Source organism: Ursus arctos, unplaced genomic scaffold (genome assembly GCF_023065955.2).
Source record: "Ursus arctos isolate Adak ecotype North America unplaced genomic scaffold, UrsArc2.0 scaffold_37, whole genome shotgun sequence".
Taxonomy (NCBI): domain Eukaryota; kingdom Metazoa; phylum Chordata; class Mammalia; order Carnivora; family Ursidae; genus Ursus; species Ursus arctos.
The window spans coordinates 6,505,516-6,523,142 of record NW_026623053.1 but is presented as its reverse complement, the minus strand read 5'-3'; the positions used below and the strand labels follow the sequence as shown (position 1 = coordinate 6,523,142).

At 44.2% G+C, this 17,627-nt stretch overlaps 2 protein-coding genes across 3 annotated transcripts; one reads left to right on the top strand and one right to left on the bottom strand.

The window, feature by feature from the left end:
* Positions 1 to 56: 56 nt before the first annotated feature.
* On the bottom strand, positions 57 to 6,770 carry GMPR2 (guanosine monophosphate reductase 2). 2 transcript variants are annotated; one of them, XM_026486460.3, is made up of 10 exons: positions 6,537 to 6,770; positions 6,035 to 6,155; positions 5,781 to 5,900; positions 3,226 to 3,309; positions 2,903 to 3,076; positions 2,073 to 2,154; positions 1,878 to 1,984; positions 1,652 to 1,694; positions 901 to 1,060; positions 57 to 692 (listed from the first exon to the last, which is right to left on the bottom strand). In XM_026486460.3, exons 2-10 carry the CDS (start codon positions 6,119 to 6,121, stop codon positions 503 to 505), a joined length of 1,047 nt encoding a protein of 348 aa, XP_026342245.1. In that variant the 5' UTR covers positions 6,122 to 6,155; positions 6,537 to 6,770; the 3' UTR covers positions 57 to 502. The 2 variants fall into 2 exon arrangements, with proteins under 2 accessions (XP_026342245.1, XP_044235507.2); XM_044379572.3 differs by lacking the exons at positions 6,035 to 6,155; positions 6,537 to 6,770 and adding an exon at positions 4,788 to 5,003 and having other exon boundaries at positions 5,781 to 5,867.
* Positions 6,771 to 7,011: 241 nt separating this feature from the next.
* NEDD8 (NEDD8 ubiquitin like modifier) lies at positions 7,012 to 17,599 on the top strand. Its single transcript, XM_026486464.4, has 4 exons — positions 7,012 to 7,141; positions 16,391 to 16,438; positions 16,604 to 16,686; positions 17,236 to 17,599. The coding sequence occupies exons 1-4, from the start codon at positions 7,124 to 7,126 to the stop codon at positions 17,330 to 17,332; spliced, it is 246 nt and encodes an 81-aa protein (XP_026342249.1). The 5' UTR covers positions 7,012 to 7,123; the 3' UTR covers positions 17,333 to 17,599.
* Positions 17,600 to 17,627: the final 28 nt, after the last annotated feature.

Genomic DNA, 17,627 nt, shown 5'->3' with positions numbered 1-17,627 from the left:
TGCCCTGGAGCCGAACCCAGATGCCAGCCTTGTGCAGAAAGATCCAGAATCTCTTCAAAGTCATTGGGATCTCTTTATTGAGATATTTAAAATATGTCAACACTTTTGGGCTTTTTAGGTATTCAAAGATCCTATTTAATGAAGCTCATTAACAAAACATGATTTCAAGCGCCTAAACTCTTCCAGACCAAGGCCATTACACACTTAGGTAGGAATCAGCATCTTTTCCTTTTAAATAATCTCCAGGATGCTGGATCCCCAGATTCACATTTGACTGTCTTACTTCATTTCCTCAGCCTGCCTGCCTTGCTTCCTCCTCCCCTGTGAGTGCCCTGGGCATTTTGTGTGTACAGAGTACAGAATTCCTGCAGTGCCCTCAGGAGTGAGGCAACAGGAAATGACTGAGTCAGACAAGGCCACAGTAGCCGAGATGGGTGAGGAGCCCACTTGGGAGGCCCTGTGCTCGGCTGCTAGTGCCTTGAGAGGGCAGAGCTGCTCAGGTCTAGCTCTCATCACTGAAGATTGGATTCACCTGCTGGGTGACCCGGATGAAGGTGGTTCTCCGGCTCAACTCCTTCAGTTTAGCTGCTCCCACGTAGGTACATGTGGAGCGGATGCCTCCAAGGATGTCTCGGATGGTATGTTCCACATCCCCTTTAAAGGGCACCTCCACCGTCTTTCCCTCTGAGGCCCTTCGAGGAGGAAAAACTTTCTTACCTTTTTCCTTTTGGATTTCTTAAGCCCAGTGATGGCTCTCCCCTGCTCTCTGGCATTGAGTCCCAGTTCACCACTTTTCCTCCAAGAACGGTACCAGGCATCTCCCAGCAGCCAGGAGTTCTGCCACCACCCTACTTAGTCACGCTTTCCAGGAACCCTCGGCTCCTGGACCTCTGCACATACCTGTAGTCAGCCACGCCCCCGGCATACTTCTTCATGGCCATTTCAGAACTCATCCCGTAGAAGAGCTTGTACTTCCTGCCATCCCTCTCGATGAGTTCACCGCCTGACTCACTGTGCCCAGCCAGCATGCCACCCAGCATCACAAAGTCAGCTCCTGCCCCTGCCAGCATCAACAAGGGGGGAAAGAATTGCATCTGGCCCAGGTGCCCACATGCCCACCTTCAGAAGCAACTCACGCCAAATTCTCAGTCCTGATAATGAGTCTAACATCTTCCTGGTTTTGTCTCCCTAGCTGACCCACAACCCACAAAGGCCTGCTCTGCCCTGGCCTCTACTCCTCACTGGCCTGATTTCCCCAAGAATTTAAAAAGAGCCTCTGGAGATTCCCTGCCTGGCTTCTGCTTTTTTTTTTTTTTTTTGGCTGCTTTTGTCATCTTCTGGTCATTTCTTTTCACTGTGTCCAGCCTAACGACTTACTCCAAGTGTCCCAAGGGCAAAAGTCTCTAACTTTAGTCCAACAGTCCGGGGATACTACAGATGGTCGTGGCCTGCACTTGGGCAGGCCATAGCAGAGTCTCAGTCTTCCCTTGCTGCCTCGCCCCAGGTGACACCACAGCTTCAGGGTCCCTAGTTCATCTTGTGAAAGGATTTGAATGGCTTTCTCAGCCTTTCCAAGCCTGATCCTTGACCCTCAGAGGTGACTTATCCTCTTCTACAGGACCCTCCCTCCGTGCTCTCCCAACACCCTTACCAAAAGCCTTGGCCACATCCCCAGGACAGCTGCAGCCTCCATCCTGCAAAGTAAGGAGCAGTATGAAGAGCAAACATGGATTTCCCAAGGACTGTGAGCACTGTCCCTGCGGCCCACCTCAAAGCTGACAGGAACCTCGGAGTCCTGATCCACTGCTACCACAGCCTCCACACCCCGCAGAAAACACAGATATCGGGCAGCCTTATACCCTGCCCTTGGGCCTTACCGAGATGATGTGGCCTTTGAGGCCATGGGCAGCATCCGCACACTCCATCACTGCACTGAGCTGTGGGTACCCCACTCCAGTTTTCTTCCGGGTGGTGCACACAGAGCCTAAGAAGAGTGTAATGAGAACAGTGCTGTGCTCCACAGGCATTTGCCACTGGAGAGGTAGCCCGTGGCCCCCAGTGAAGCCGCTCACCTGGTCCAATGCCCACTTTGATGATGTCAGCCCCAGAGAGGATCAGCTCCTCCACCATCTCTCCTGTTACCACATTCCCTGCCTGCGACAGAGCATCAAAACACAGCACTCTTAGGGTCGGAAACGAGAGGAGGTTGCGTGCACTCATACACAGCACGCCTGGACTGCGACCTTCCACCATTACTACAAAGAAGGGTACCTAGGTTCCCTCTACTGGGAAAGGACTCTACTTCCCAAGCTGAGGTAAGGGGGTGAGTGGCCAGTATCACTGTTGCACCAGGGTAAAGCTGGGGTCCAACTGGACCAAGGCCAGAGCTGATTTACAGATTTATCTCCCCATCCTTGCCAAGAGAACCAACATATCCTGTCCTTAAGCTATTGTGTCATAACATCTCTGGCTTCAGGGAAAGGGAGGACATGGTAACCTAACCCGTCTGCGCAGCTGTATTTACTTCCAGTGGACGATACAGAGAGACCCCTTGATGCTGTGGAGAAAATGAGGCCTTGTCATCACTCCCCTAAGCTTGTAAAAAAATAAAACTCTTTCATGCGGCCGCTTTAATACGATTCTAGTGCATGTCCACTTCAGTGGGCAGATGGATCTCTACCATAGGTATGGACAAGGCATGCGTCAAGGGACAGAGGTAAGTGCGCTAACCAATCCAAACATTTTAAGCATGGAACCGTGGAGTATCACCCGGTAACATGATTCAGTGGGCTAGGAAAATCATAATGCAGCAAAGGAGAAATAAACTGATGTAACAAAATGGAGTGTCAGGAAAGAGTGGAAGGAGGAGGAACGTACCAACGACAGGGTACTGGACACCTACCATAATGGTGTGTTTGGGGAAGCGCTTCCGCACATCCTTTACAAACTCAACGAAGTGTTCCGAGTAGCCATTTGCCACATCCAGGCATATATATTTCACCTGGGGAATAGCTTCCAGGATCTGTTCCAGCTGTTCAAAGTCTGAAGAGCCTGTGCCTGAGCTGGCAGCCAAATGCTATGAGAGAGACAGGGCCACTAGCACGTCACGAATGACCCAGTGAGCAGCCAGCAGGGCTGGGAAGGTGAGGGTTGGTCCCCAGGAAGCCAAAAAGAGATGCCTGGAAACCTGGGATAAGGAAGGGATCAGGGGAGGATCAGCATTACCTCAAGACACTCAGGATTCTGGCTAGCAAACTCTTTCCACTGTTGGAGGCTGTAGTGTTTATGGACAGCTGTGAAGAGGGAGAACTGGGGAGAAGAAAAAGCCATCAAAAAGGAGAGAACTTTACTAGCGTCTCTTTTGCTAGAAACAAACATTTATGGTAACGTATCTGAGGGAGAAAAGGACTGAACTTTGGAAAGCAACTTGAAGAAACCACTGGTTGAGCTGGGATTTTAGTTTAACCATTATTCTCCCTACAAATACCAGTAGGGCTTTTTATCATAGCCAGTGCTTGTCCAACACTCCCACCAAAGTATGAAGTCATCTGGTTTAGAATTCACCTATCAGCACATACAGGGCTTCTGACTTAAAAGGTGACAAAGACACCTTTGGTGCAGTGGGACAAGCAGCAGATAAGAAAGAGCCGTGAAGAGGCTGGACCGAGCCAGTGTCTGCCTGCACTGACTCAGCCCCTCCCCCTATTTTTGGATATCATCTGGAACTTTACCAGCAATAATTCAGTGAGTCTAAATGTTCACAAAAGGCTTAATGGAGCCAATAAGGTGCTACCCTATTCTTTCTCCATCTCCACTGGAGTAAAGGACAAATATTTTGGAGACCCCAACCTAAAAAGTCCATTTCATTCCATCTATTTCAGTCAACCAAGTTCAAGGACATTGTGAACTCATCAGACTTGTATTCCCTAGGTCAACAAATTGCAAAACAATATCCCAGTACTTTGAGAAAGGCATTCAGAGACCGCTGTGAATGCTGGTGCTTGTGCCTTATTTTTATTTTATTTTATTTTTTAAAGATTGTATTTTTAAGTAATCTCTACATCCAACGTGGGGCTTGAACTCAGAACCCCAAGATCAAGAGTCACATGCTCCGCTGACTGAGCCAGGCAGGCACCAAAGGGCCTTAAAATGTGTGCTTCAAAAGTGCAGACATACAAATAACAAGAGAGCAGTTGACAGAGACAGCCCAAATCTTGCAAGTGACAAGAAATTGAAGGAAGTCATGTATCAGCCAGCAGAAAGGAAGTGCTATGGCTATAATGACTCATCAACACTACCTAGCTAAAGCTGGTGTCGAGTTCTACTTTCTCAGCAACACTCTGCCATCGGTGTACTGATACACAAAGAAAAATCACTCCATGAGGTCAGTAGACCTTGGAGATAACTGGTATAGTGCCATGATGAGCACATCCAATTACATACCAAGCTAGACATCTAGAAAAAGATGCTTGTATCCAACCTTATTACTACTGTGAAACTTGGCTCCATCTCTAAAATCTGATTTCTTCGGCACTCATCAGCAGTACTGAAAAGCCAGTCTCAACACAAAGCATTAAGACAGTCCCCACAAGGGCCACGTATTCCAGCACATTTGTTAATGCTGAAGTCAGATTCACTATTCCTCAGCTCTAATGGGCAGAGCAGCTGGACGATGGACAACAAGAAGATTCCCAAGCAGTTAGTGAATGGCAATAGCAAGAAAGTACTAAAACTGCGTAACTGTCAACCTCAAAGAAGTGACAACAGACATTCCCCCCAAGACTTACGGCCATCGAAAAGAGAGAAAGGGAGATGAAGTCCTTAAGGCTAACAGAGCCACAAGCTGCAGCAGCATCCATCAACCAGGGCTACGTGGATTAACCAGAAGAATGCATAGTGCTTTAAGTGCCCAGAGTAACTATCTACCTTCTCGGCTACAAGTATAGAGGCAGGTAATATTACTGACAGGAGCAGCATCTTCTATTTTCAAAGTGAACAATAACCTGTGCATAAGAAAAAAACATTCCATTTTGGACACATCCCAGAAACTCCCAGAAACCTAGGACTTAAAGAAGAGGAAGATTAAAAAAATAAAAAAGGGTAGCAGACATGGAAGAAAATTAATAAGCTGCTGCTTCTCTAGGATCTTCTAGCTAAGAATTTTTTTTTTTTTTAAGATTTTATTTATTTGACAGAGAGAGAGACAGCCAGCGAGAGAGGGAACACAAGCAGGGGGAGTGGGAGAGGAAGAAGCAGGCTCCCAGCGGAAGAGCCTGACGTGGGGCTCGATCCCAGAACTCCGGGATCACGCCCTGAGCTGAAGGCAGACGCTTAACGACTGAGCCACCCAGGTGCCCCTAGCTAAGAATTTTTGAACGCTCAAACTATATTTAGTTTCTGGACTAAAACAGTGGATATTTAGTGTCCTGAACAATGGCGTAACTGGCAGGATGAATGTGATTTGGAGGGGATGACTTGGGAGGTGGGAAAAGTTGGCAGGGTGTATAAACTGCTGGACAGGAGAAAAGGGAAAGTTATGTTTATATATCAGAAAGATGGGGTAAAATTTAGCTTTGAATCTTATTAATTCAGATGTGCCTTTGAACTTATCAGATAAAGGGCATTAGTATTAGAGAAAAGGGATAAAATAGTAAATTGGAATATCCTGACTGTCACTTGCCAGACAGCTGACCTAGGGTGGGGGTGGGGATGCAGATTACCCCTCCAGTCAGTCCATATAACTGGTCACCAGTGAGGAACCTGCATAAGGGAAGTCCTACCTTACAGAAAACCTTGGCCATCTCAAAGGTGCCCACAGTATCCATATTGGCAGCAATGATGGGGATGCCAGTGTACATCTGCTTTGAGTTCCGAAATGAAAAGGATCTTGTGAGATCCACCTGAGATATGAACAGGAAACAGCATTTCGTTCATCAAATAAATGAGTATTGTACGAGAACAAGAACCAGAACTCTCAGTCCTGGCCCACCAGGAGCTTGGGGTCAAGAAAGTGCAACTAGGAAAGCAGGCTCACCTCACTTCGAGACTTGAGGGTACTGCGTTTGGGCCTCAACAAGACATCCTTGAAGTCCAGTTTGATGTCACTGTCGATGTGAGGCATGGCGGGGACCTTGGGGTAGCAACAAATCTAAGAACTGGAAGGCAGGAAAAGTCAGGTGGTGGAATCTGAACCAAGACCCTAGGTCTTAGTGCACTGTTAGAGCTAACGGCATGGCTCATCTCTCTCCCTGCTTGAATTACGGAAGGTCGAGGCATTGGCTGAGGCATGGTGTCTGAAAACTGTCACCTCTGATCCCGTTCTATGGTTGCGATTACCGTAGTATCTCCATCCCAGGTACTATTTGATGGGGAAAAGAACTGGAATGGAGTCGTGAATAACCCCCAAAATATGCATTCCTTACTCCCACCACTCTTCCTTCTCCCACCCTTGCAAAGAGCAATTTGGGGTAAGTGGCTGATTTGGGGGTGAGTGGGAATGGGGGAAATTCGCACAGTTTCCGGAATGGGGTACTCACTTCCTGTCGCCGTGGCCCAGGTGGCAGTTGACCACAGTCGCCCTTGCTTAGTAACTAGCCTCGTGCAGCCCCGCTGACCCTTGCGGGCCACACCAACAGATTCCGCCAATTGCGGGCGAAAAGGATAAACAGGGGAATCCCAGTTTCGGCCGCGGCCGTGCGAGGCCTTCTGGGTAACAGAGTTCACACACCGAGGTTGCCGTTGGATCCCAGGGGCGGAAGACTACGACTCCCAGGGTGAAACGCGCGGCGGTGTCCCCTGGCATGATGGGAGAAGTAGTTCGGACCCCGCTTTCCAAGCACCGGCTCGCTAGGGACTCTAAGAATCGCAGAGGCGTCATCTCCGCTGTAACTAAACCTCCGCCTTCTTTTTATTTACGACGCCACCAAAACGAAACGCGGGAGCATTCCTGAGCCTTTCGGGAACCCGGTGGAAAGAAGGTGGGGGGAGGCGGGGGGGGGGTGGAGCCAGGCAGTGACCCGGAAGCAGAAGTGACTCCCACAAGCGGATTGCTGGGGAGCGGCAGCGGCGACCGCAGCGGTAGAAGCAGCAAATTATCTGTGTGCAGCTCCAAACTGGGAAGAAGATGCTAATTAAAGTGAAGGTGGGAGCACCTCCAGCCTTGCCAAGACGCTGTGGTACTGGGCTGGCTGCTGTGCCTTGCGGGAGAATTGGGGATGGAAAACCACGCCTTTCCCGAGCCTGGAGGGTGCTGACAGCCTCAGGGCTCCGCGCGAGGGGTGATGGGAAGTAGGGGGCCCCAAGAGGGCTTTGAGGGCTGGGGACTGGGCCCCGCCAGACGACCCCTGGGCGTCTGCGGGTCCTGCTTTCTCGCCAGGACTGTTATGTGACCCAGAAGGAGGCCGCCTTTGTCCCGGGTCTCGCTGTACCCGAATCCCCGCGGTCGTAGAGAAGGCCAGGCAGCAGCTTGGCTCCCTTTCGGATTCTAGGAATAAGCAGTAATCTCCATTCTGCATTGCCCTCCTTACCTGCGTCTCCCAGTTGGTAATGCAGCTGCTTCCAAGCACAGCACAAAAACGTTAGCCTGGGGAACCGGGGGCCTCTCAGGAGCTAGACTGTAAACCTTGGCTGGTTGTCGCCGATGCGCGGTATCTCAGCCGGCCTTCAGGAACCAAAGCTGGGAGTGTGTTCAGTCAGCACCTGCCTTTCTGAGCCGGGCCTCCTGGACCAGCCTCACTTCCTTGACTGAGGCAGGTTAGTTATCCGTGCCCTGGTTCTTGGTACTAGCAGCGTTTCCTTCACCTCCATCTCTCCCGTGGTTCTTCACTAGTTCCCAGCCCTCATTAGTCCAATCTGCTATTGCTTCTTTCGTACCTTCGGACGGAGAGACAGAAGCTAAAAACTGACGCAGTGCAACATTAGTTTTCTTACTGCTGAGTAAGTCTGTTATTTCATCAGCCCTTTAGTGTGTTTATCCTGCTTAACAGCCATTCTTAACCTCTTCAGTCTTTCCATACCACTTCTAGCTGAGGATTGAGGCCAAAGAGCATGTTAAAAATCATGGTTTTTCAAACTTTTGAGTAGTGACTAAAAGAGTCACTAATTGTAAAATCAATTGACTGGGTCGCAAGCAACATGAAAAGAAAGAAAATAGAAATATCAGAGTATTGTTTCACGAAATTTTGGTTTTCATTTTATATGTGTATTAAACACATGTATGTGTTATTAGTACATATGTTTTTCTTAGTGTGGGTCACTGTCAAAGTCTGAGAAACACTAGAATGCTTTTGGATATGGATTCTCACATCCTCTTAGTCAAAGAAGAGGTTATTACTCTACTGTGTTCAGGGTTTTGTAAACTTTTATTTATTTAAGATTTTTTTTATTTATTTATTTATTTGAGAGAGCGAGAGCACAAGCAGGGGGAGGGCCAGAGGGAAAGGGAGAAGCAGGCTCCCCGATGAGCAGGGAGCCCAATGCGGGCTTGATCCCAGAGTCCTGGGATCATGCATGACCTGAGCCAAAGGCCGACACTTAACCGACTGAGCCACCCAGGCGCTGGGTTTTGTCAACTTAAAACAAAATCTCAACTTACTCTAAAAAATTTTACCTCATGTGCCGTTCAAAAACTTACCATGTGTGATATGCTCTGATATTTCCAGTTCTGTTCTAAGTGGATATCATAACCCACTGATGGGTTGAGACGTCAGTTTTAAAAAAAACAACAACTGTGTTCTGGTTGGGTTTCTCAGTTTGAAAGTGCGTAAGCATCACCTGGGGATCTTGTTACGCTGATTCTCATTTGGTGGGTCTGGGATGAGACCTGAGATTCTGTATTTCTAACATGCTCCCAGATGAGGCTGATGCTGCTTCCCTGGGGACTATACTGACTAGCAAGGTTCTAGATTTTACCTCTTTGAATCCATTTTTGTTCAATATTTCTCTAAAATTGTCAGTCTCCTTTACTGAAATACTTTCCTTTGTGCCTCCGCAAAAAAGTTTCTATATCCTTCATCGTTCTCTTGTATGTAGGCTGCGTTGTTTTGTTACGTTAAATACATACGAAAGCAGTTCGCTCCTCCGTTAGTATACAAATGATAGGTTTTATTAGCAGGGTTCCTTTGTGAGTTCTTCAGCTGTCGTCTCCATGTAGCTGACTTTTTCCATATCTCTTTCTGCAGTCCTTTACAACAGAATCTCTCCTGATTTAAGTCTTCTCTTGATGCCCCATCTCCATCTTTCTAAAATTAAATGTATCATCTTCTGCCTTAGGCCGTCTTCCCAATATCCATCTCATATACTAATCCCGTCAATCTACCAAGTGTCTGGAACCCAGTTCTTTACAGTCATTGTTCGCTTTTGAACCTAATTTTTCCTTTGATAACCTCTTTTTTTGCTTGATTTTCTTTCCATTCCCATTACCCTTATTCTGGTCTAGGGTCTCATTAATTGACGTCTTTGTTTCTCTGTAATACCTCCAATCAGGTTTTCCTGCCATTTACCCCTCTAACGTTTAGAGTCTAAGCTTTAGACATGGCATACAAAATATCATAGTGTACAGGTCTTTAAATTTCTTTTTTTTTTTTTTTTAAGATTTTATTTATTTGACAGAGATAGACACAGCCAGCGAGAGAGGGAACACAAGCAGGGGGAGTGGGAGAGGAAGAAGCAGGCTCATAGCGGAGGAGCCTGATGTGGGGCTCGATCCCAGAACGCTGGGATCACGCCCTGAGCCGAAGGCAGATGCTTAACTGCTGTGCCACCCAGGCGCCCCTAAATTTCTTTTCATCATAGTACTCCCTGACGCCACATCTGGCATCAAGATCTAGAACATTTCCACCCACCCTGTGAAAATTCCAAGGGTTAGTTTTGCTTGTTTTCGAATTTCATATAAATGGAGTTCTAGAATATATAATTTTGTGTCTGACTTCTTTCACTCAGCATTGTGTTTGTTGTCATATCTGTGTAGTTCCTTCTTATTACTGTGTAGTGTTACATCGGACGACTATATCACAAGTTGTTTATCCATTCTGCTGATGGAGACGTTTGGGTCGTTTACAGTTTCTGACTATTATGAAGAAGGCTTTTGTGAACATTGTTATACAAACTTTTTTTTTTTTTTTTTAGATATTATTTATTTATTTGGGGGGAAATGAGCAGGGAGAGCTGCAGAGGGAGAGAGAGAAGCAGACTCCCCTCCTGAGCAGAGAGCCCGATGCGGGCTTGATTCCAGGACCCTGGGATCATGACCTGAGCCAACGGTAGACGCTTAACCCACTGAGCCACTCAGGTGCCCTATACAAATCTTTTTGTAGACATCTGTTTTCATTTCCTTTTGATAAATATCTATTAATGGAATTACTGGGTCATGTGGTAAATATATGTCAGTTTAAAACAAACTGCCAAACAGTCCTCCAAGGGGTTGTACCATTTTACATTCCCGTTTGCAATGAATACGCATTCCAGCTGCTCTGTCCAGCTTTTAGTCATGTCCATCATTTTTATTTTAGCTGTTATACTGGGTGTGAAGTGTTAATTTCATTCAGGTTTAAATCGATGTGCTTTTCACCCACCATACCACTTTGTCATCATACCCTGTGTTTGGATAGTAATATTCAATATGGCATTTCCCTTTATATTGCTTTGTTCTATTAATTTTATGTCTCATGGTTTCTCGGTTGTAAATCCTCCTTGAAAAAGATTGTTGGCAGGGGCTGGATCACTTAATTTCTTTTATATCCCCTCCAGTGCCTAAAGCAGTATGTTGGGTTTAGTCAGCTTCGTCATTGACTGGCTAAACAGCAGTGAATGTATTCCTAGGTCACAGTGACAAGATTTGGGGGAAGAAACGCTATATCAAGAATATCTTTTTAAATTGTTCAATTACTTTGAATTTTAATTGTGGACAATTTCAAACATATTCAACAGGAGAGAGAGGAATATAATGCGCCTCATATCCAGCTTCAAAACCTATCCTCTCATGGCCAATCTTAATTATATTCACCAGCTCTCCTTACCTGATGTCTGAAGAAGCAAATCCCACATAGCATAGCATACGTTATTTGTATGTATTTCAGTATTTATCTGTAAAAAAGGACTCTTATTTTTCTAACGTAATTATCACACCTAAACAATTAACAGTGACTTCTCACTATCATCAAATGTATCCCGTTCTCTCATTTGTTTCGTACAGTTGGAATGTGAGTCCAGCTAAGATCTGTATGTTGCAGTTGGTTAATAGGGATGATAAGCATCTTTTAAAAATCTGTAATTCCCCCTTTTTCCCCTTTTCACGTTGAATAAACTAGGTTGGTTGTGCAATGGAGTCTCCCACAGTTTGGATTTTGCTGATTACGTCCCCATGTTGACTTTTTGGGGGGTTTTTTGGTTTTTTTTAAAAAGATTTATTTATTTTAGAAACAGATAGCCCTCGAGAGTGGCGGGAGGGGCAGAGGGAAAGAGAGCAATCCCAAGCCTACTCCCTGCTGAGCAGGGACCTGAGGTGGGGCTCAATCTCTGACCCTGAGAACCTGACCTGAGCTGAAATCAATAGTCAGATGCGTAATGGACTGAGCCACCCAGGCGCTCCTTTTAATATATTCCCCTTTCCGCAGTATTTCCTGTTGACTGGTAATAAGATCAGATCTAGAGGCTTGATTACTCTTTTGTATGTGTTCTTGTGAGAATAATTCATAGGTGATGGTATGGTATGTAATTCTGTCAGCTAGTTTTGCTTTCTGTGATGTTAGTCATCGCCTAGATCGGTTATTTCATTGGAGGTTACAAAATGGGGATATCTAATTTTATCGTTGCTTCATATATTAGCTGGAATGCTTGAACAGTAGCTATTAGCCACGTGAGCTATTGAACACTTGGTATGTGGCTAGTGAGACTGAGAAATTAAGAGTTAACAGTTACCTATTTTATTTGTATTTAATTTTACTTAAATATAAAGCCTGAGACTTTATTCAGTCGTTGGAAAACTTTTAAGTATGCTTGGAACAAGTTATGTATGAAAATCTACTTTTTCAACTGTAGATTATGAAATTTAAACACAGATCAAGTATTTCAGATGAAAATTTACCACCTTAATTGAGATGTGCTATAAGTATGAAACACACACACAGGATTTTGAACATTTGGGTAGAACAAAAGAATGTAAAATATATTACTTTTTATATTGATCATACATTGAAGCGATAATATTTTGAATATATTGGGTTTAAGAATATTGAAATTAATTTCACCTTTAAAAATGTGACTGCTGGTATATTTTAAATTGTATATATGGTTTGCATCACATTTATGTCTGTGTCGGACAGTGCTGCTTTACAGAATCATTTCCTTATACTCTCATCAAGAACATTGTTTTAGGGGCGCCTGGGTGGCACAGCGGTTAAGCGTCTGCCTTCGGCTCAGGGCGTGATCCCGGCGTTCTGGGATCGAGCCCCACATCAGGCTCCTCCGCTGGGAGCCTGCTTCTTCCTCTCCCACTCCCCCTGCTTGTGTTCCCTCTCTCGCTGGCTGTCTCTATCTCTGTCGAATAAATAAATAAACTCTTTTAAAAATAAAAATAGGGGCGCCTGGGTGGCACAGCGGTTGGGCGTCTGCCTTCGGCTCAGGGCGTGATCCCGGCGTTATGGGATCGAGCCCCACGTCGGGCTCCTCCGCTGTGAGCCTGCTTCTTCCTCTCCCGCTCCCCCTGCTTGTGTTCCCTCTCTCACTGGCTGTCTCTATCTCTGTCGAATAAATAAATAAAATCTTAAAAAAAAAAATAAAAATAAAAATAATGGTTTTCTCATTACAATGTATCCATGGTATTAAAAAAAATGAAAAATACAGAAAAGCACAAATGATATAATTAAGAGCATCCATAATCTCACAACTCGAGGTAAAAACGTTCGTGAATATATCCTTCCAAACTTTTTTGAAAGCATATAAATACACGTATGTGGTTTTTTTTTTTAAACAAAATTGGAATTACACCATGATTCCACACATTATTTGGGTACTATATAATTTTTCCTCTGTGTTTGTGGCATGATTTCACCCTCAGTTGTTTGACATTTAGATTGTTTGTAATTTTTCCGTACCAAAAGACTATAATGACCATTGTCATAGATATATTTTTTAACATAGTCATGATTATCCCCCCAGAAGTGTTGTTACTGGGACACCACTTTGCCAGACTATTCTCTGGATATATTCATAGGCTTCTACAGTCAAAAACAAAGGACCAGTCTCAGAGTTTTAAATTTTACAAACCAGTAGTTTTTTTGTTTTTTTTTTTTTGAATGACATTAGGTCCAAGCATCTTACCCTTGGGAGAGCAGTTCTCTTAGGATCCTTTTAGTTTTCTTTTTTTAAGATTTTATTTATTAGAGAGAGAGAGAGCATGAGCAGGAGGAGAGGCAGGGGGGAGAGAGAAGCAGAAGCAGACTCCTCGCTGAGCAGGGAGCCCAGTGGAAGCAGGGCTCCATCGCAGGACCCTGGGACCATGACCTGAGCCGAAGGCAGACATTTAACCGACTGAGCCACCCAGGCACCCCTCATAGGGTCCTTTTTACTCTTTAAAAATTTTTTTATTAAATCAGAGTGAATATTTGTTTATTATTACTCGTGTGATAGAGTATATTTTTACTAGAAATTTTAATAGTGCAGATAAAGGGAGAATTACCCTTGATTAAACCCTCCCCTCAATCAGTCCTACTCTCCTCAAAGATAATGACTGTTACAGGAGATATGTGTGCTTTTAATTCTTTCTTCTGTGTGTGTGTGTGTGTGTATATATATGTATATAGCTACATATGGAAAATGATACCTAATTATACATTCTTTAGATCTTCCCATGTTAGTATGTAAACTGTTGCATAATAAGTACATCATTCTGTGGATGTAACCATAGTTTAATAGTTTTATTAATAGGTAGTAGGCTGTTCCTAGTAACAGTAAGGCTGTTCTGTTTAGTAATCACATTCCTCTTGGAATATGTGCTCAAGTTTCAAGTTTTTCCTTGAAGTTAATTAATCTAGAAATGGATTATCTGCTTGAAGAATCTTTGCATTTACAGTATTAAGATAATAAAGTAAAATAATTTATGGATGACACAATTGCAGACTTTTCATTTTGTCAGGAAAGGGCTTTAAAAAACCCCACCATATATTGTTTCTGTCTTTTCATAAAAGGATATTTTCAAACGTTTTTTTATTTAATTAATTTTTAAAAGAGTTTATGTATTTATTTTAGAGAGAGCAGGGAGGGGCAGAGTCTGAGAGAGAATCTCAAGGGGACTCTGCTGAGTGCAGAGCCTGACTCGGGCCTCAACCTCACGACCCTGAGATCTTGACATGAACTGAAAGCAAGAGTCAGAAGTTTAACCGACTGAGCTGCCCAGGCACCCCTGAATATATTTAGTTATGAAAATCTCACTGTTGTCATTATTATTCCCATTTTACCATAAGTTTTCACACAGACCGGCTTGGATTGGGGTAGAATCTTGAGAATCACTGTTGTAATTTATTCTTTTGCCCCCAAACAGGTGAATCTAAAGGAGTTACTCTTGCACTTTTATAAAACATTCTTTTTTTTTTTTTAAAGATTTTATTTATTTATTTGACAGAGAGAGAGACAGCCAGCGAGAGAGGGAACACAAGCAGGGGGAGTGGGAGAGGAAGAAGCAGGCTCCTAGCGGAGGAGCCTGATGTGGGGCTCGATCCCATAACGCCAGGATCACGCCCTGAGCCGAAGGCAGACGCTTAACCGCTGTGCCACCCAGGCGCCCCTTAAAAAATATTCTTAGTACTGAACTGATTCTCATGGTTGAGAAATTAGGTCCTAAGTACTGTCATCACGTTGGTCTATGTGAATACCGTAAGTAGAAACCGTGTTATTTTGTGAACCCATCACAGGAGCATACCTTGGGTCCCAATACGAGACCACTGAGACTCAGGCAATACTGAGTACAGAGCTTTTTTTTTTTTTTTTAGGCTCAGGCTCTGGAGTCAGAGAGTCTGTGTTTGGGTCTATATTCTCCTTTTGACTTGATAGGTATGCTTTTTAACCTATCCAAGCCCCATTTTCCTCTTCTACAAAATGGTGATAGTAATAGTATATATCTCATGAATACTTACAAGGATTAAATGTATTGATGCACTCCGTGGAGTTTCCGACCGTTGGAAAGTGTTCCTTAAATGTTGGCTATGATCATGACATAATCACTGGTGTATTAAGCCTTTTCACAAATACTCATTGACTGCTTATATGTCAAACTGTGCTTTGTGCTTAGATTAGGAAGATGAATTTCTGGTTTTTAGGGAGTCAGAGTGTAAATTAGAGAGTTTGACACTTTAAGCAACTAGCAATAAGTATTAAAGTGCACTGGGGACCAGTCATCAATTGTAAGAAGTCCTTGAACATTTGGGAAAGAGTGGGGCAGGGTATGGCAATAAGGAAAACAGGAGAAACAAGGCAATGCCCTTAAATCAGACTCTGCTTGGTTTATTTGTGGTCTAGATTACTGTAGACTGGTACAGGTAGAGCTTTAAGAGCAAGGATGAATGGGAGATTAGATTAGATGAAGCACAACATTTGTAAGTGTTAATTCAGTGTAAATTTTGTGTGTGTTACCAGCAGCCCTTAGCCTGTGGAAGAAGTCAAGACTAGAGCTGCACTTCAGTACTTATTAGCTAGACGTCTGGAGAAAGAGAATAGAAATGTTGAAGTTTAGTGTTACTTAAAAAGCTGGGGGCGCCTGGGTGGCTTAGTCAGTGAAGTGTCTGACTTCGACTCAAGTCATGACCCCAGGATCCTGGGATCGAGCCTCACTCCCATCAGGCTCCCCACTCAGCGGAGAGTCTCCTTCTCCCTCTCTCTGTCCCTCCCCCTACTTGTGTTCTCTCTCTCTCACTCTCGCTCTCAAATAAATAAATAAAATCTTTGTTAAAAGAGCTGGTCAGAGGTTCCCTCTGGTGTCCTTGAGAATTCTTTGAATTATATGAATGTCAATTTCTAGCTTTGATACAGGAAACAAGGGCATCCTGATTCAAAGGCATACTTTCCTTAGGACATCTCTTATTGCTGTCTCACCCAAAGGAATGTCAGTATTCTCATGGATTCTAATGGGGTGGGGGTGGGAATATGGGGGTAAAATGGCCTGTAGGATTAAGAGGGTCAAATGGTTGGTAGCATCTTGCCCTATCAAAGCTGTCTACAGCCTAGAAGTGTTTGATAAATACAGGTTTGGGTCAAAGCCTTCTGATTCTTCAAACCAGCTTTGCTGAGAATGAGCTTCTCTTGGAAGTTGTAGATCCCCAGAAACCAGGACAGGGTGTTTTACCTAGAAGACAAATTGTATATTAGGCTGCAGGACTCATGAAACCCTTGTCTGTTTCAGACGCTGACCGGAAAGGAGATTGAGATTGACATTGAGCCCACAGACAAGGTAATGTATGGCCAGTACTTCATGCCTGTCTCCCTACATGGACATTTGTTTGGATATGTTGATGAACATAGCCCTTTTCATTCTCATGCTATCTGCATAGCTCTTGTTCTTTCCACTTCCATGGTTCTACCCCTTAGCAGTCCCTGACTACTTGTACCCTTAAAGGTGGAGCGAATCAAGGAGCGCGTGGAGGAGAAAGAGGGAATCCCCCCACAGCAGCAGCGGCTCATCTACAGTGGAAAACAGATGTGAGTTTGACATGAATATGAGGTGTGGTAATCTTGACGTGAGGTTGAGGGAGCAAATACTGGATCCTTTGATTTGGTGAAGACTGTGAATTCCTTCTCAGAATAAGATTTTTGCAGACATAAAATACATAGATTTACAAAAGAAACTGTATTGAGATACAATTCTCAAAATACTAAAAATAAAGTTACAATATAATATATGTGGTTTATTAATATGGTAAGATCTAATGGTAGATCTTTTTAGATCATTTAGATCATAATTTTGAAATATTTCCAAAATACTTGCAAACAGTTGTACTATGATATGAAAATATCCCATTTCTGTTGTTAACAGGTTACCCGTGTTGCTAATACCACTGCGGGTTTTTTGCTTGTGTTCAAAATTAAAAGAAATATAAACTTTCAGTTAAGGGTTAGTAAAAATAAAGATGTAATTTTTTTCTCATCTGAGTTCATAGACCAGGAAAAAGACTCAAGAAACCCAGTGTAAGAATCCTGTTCTAGATGGTATTTCTAAGTAAGGTATTTTTTTGCCTTCTTTTCCTGCAGGAATGATGAGAAGACAGCAGCTGATTATAAGATCCTAGGTGGTTCAGTCCTCCACCTCGTGTTGGCTCTGAGAGGAGGAGGTGGTCTTAGGCAGTGATGGACCCTTCCTCCATTTTACCTCCTTACCCTGTCGCTCGTAATGAGGCATCGTATATCCTCTCACTCTGTGGGACGCCAGAGCCACTGCCCCCTCTCCTGGATGCCCAGTCTTGTTTGGTGGGAGACCGTGAGGACCCCAGGATGCAGGGTTCCTGGCCCAAAGGGCCCTTGCTGGCTATTGGGTTTTAGTTTGCAGTCCTGTGTGCTTCCCTCTCTTATGGCCATGTCCCTAGTTGTCAATAAAATATCTCCTGACCTCCTGGAATCTTTCTTGTATTGCACAAATGTGACTG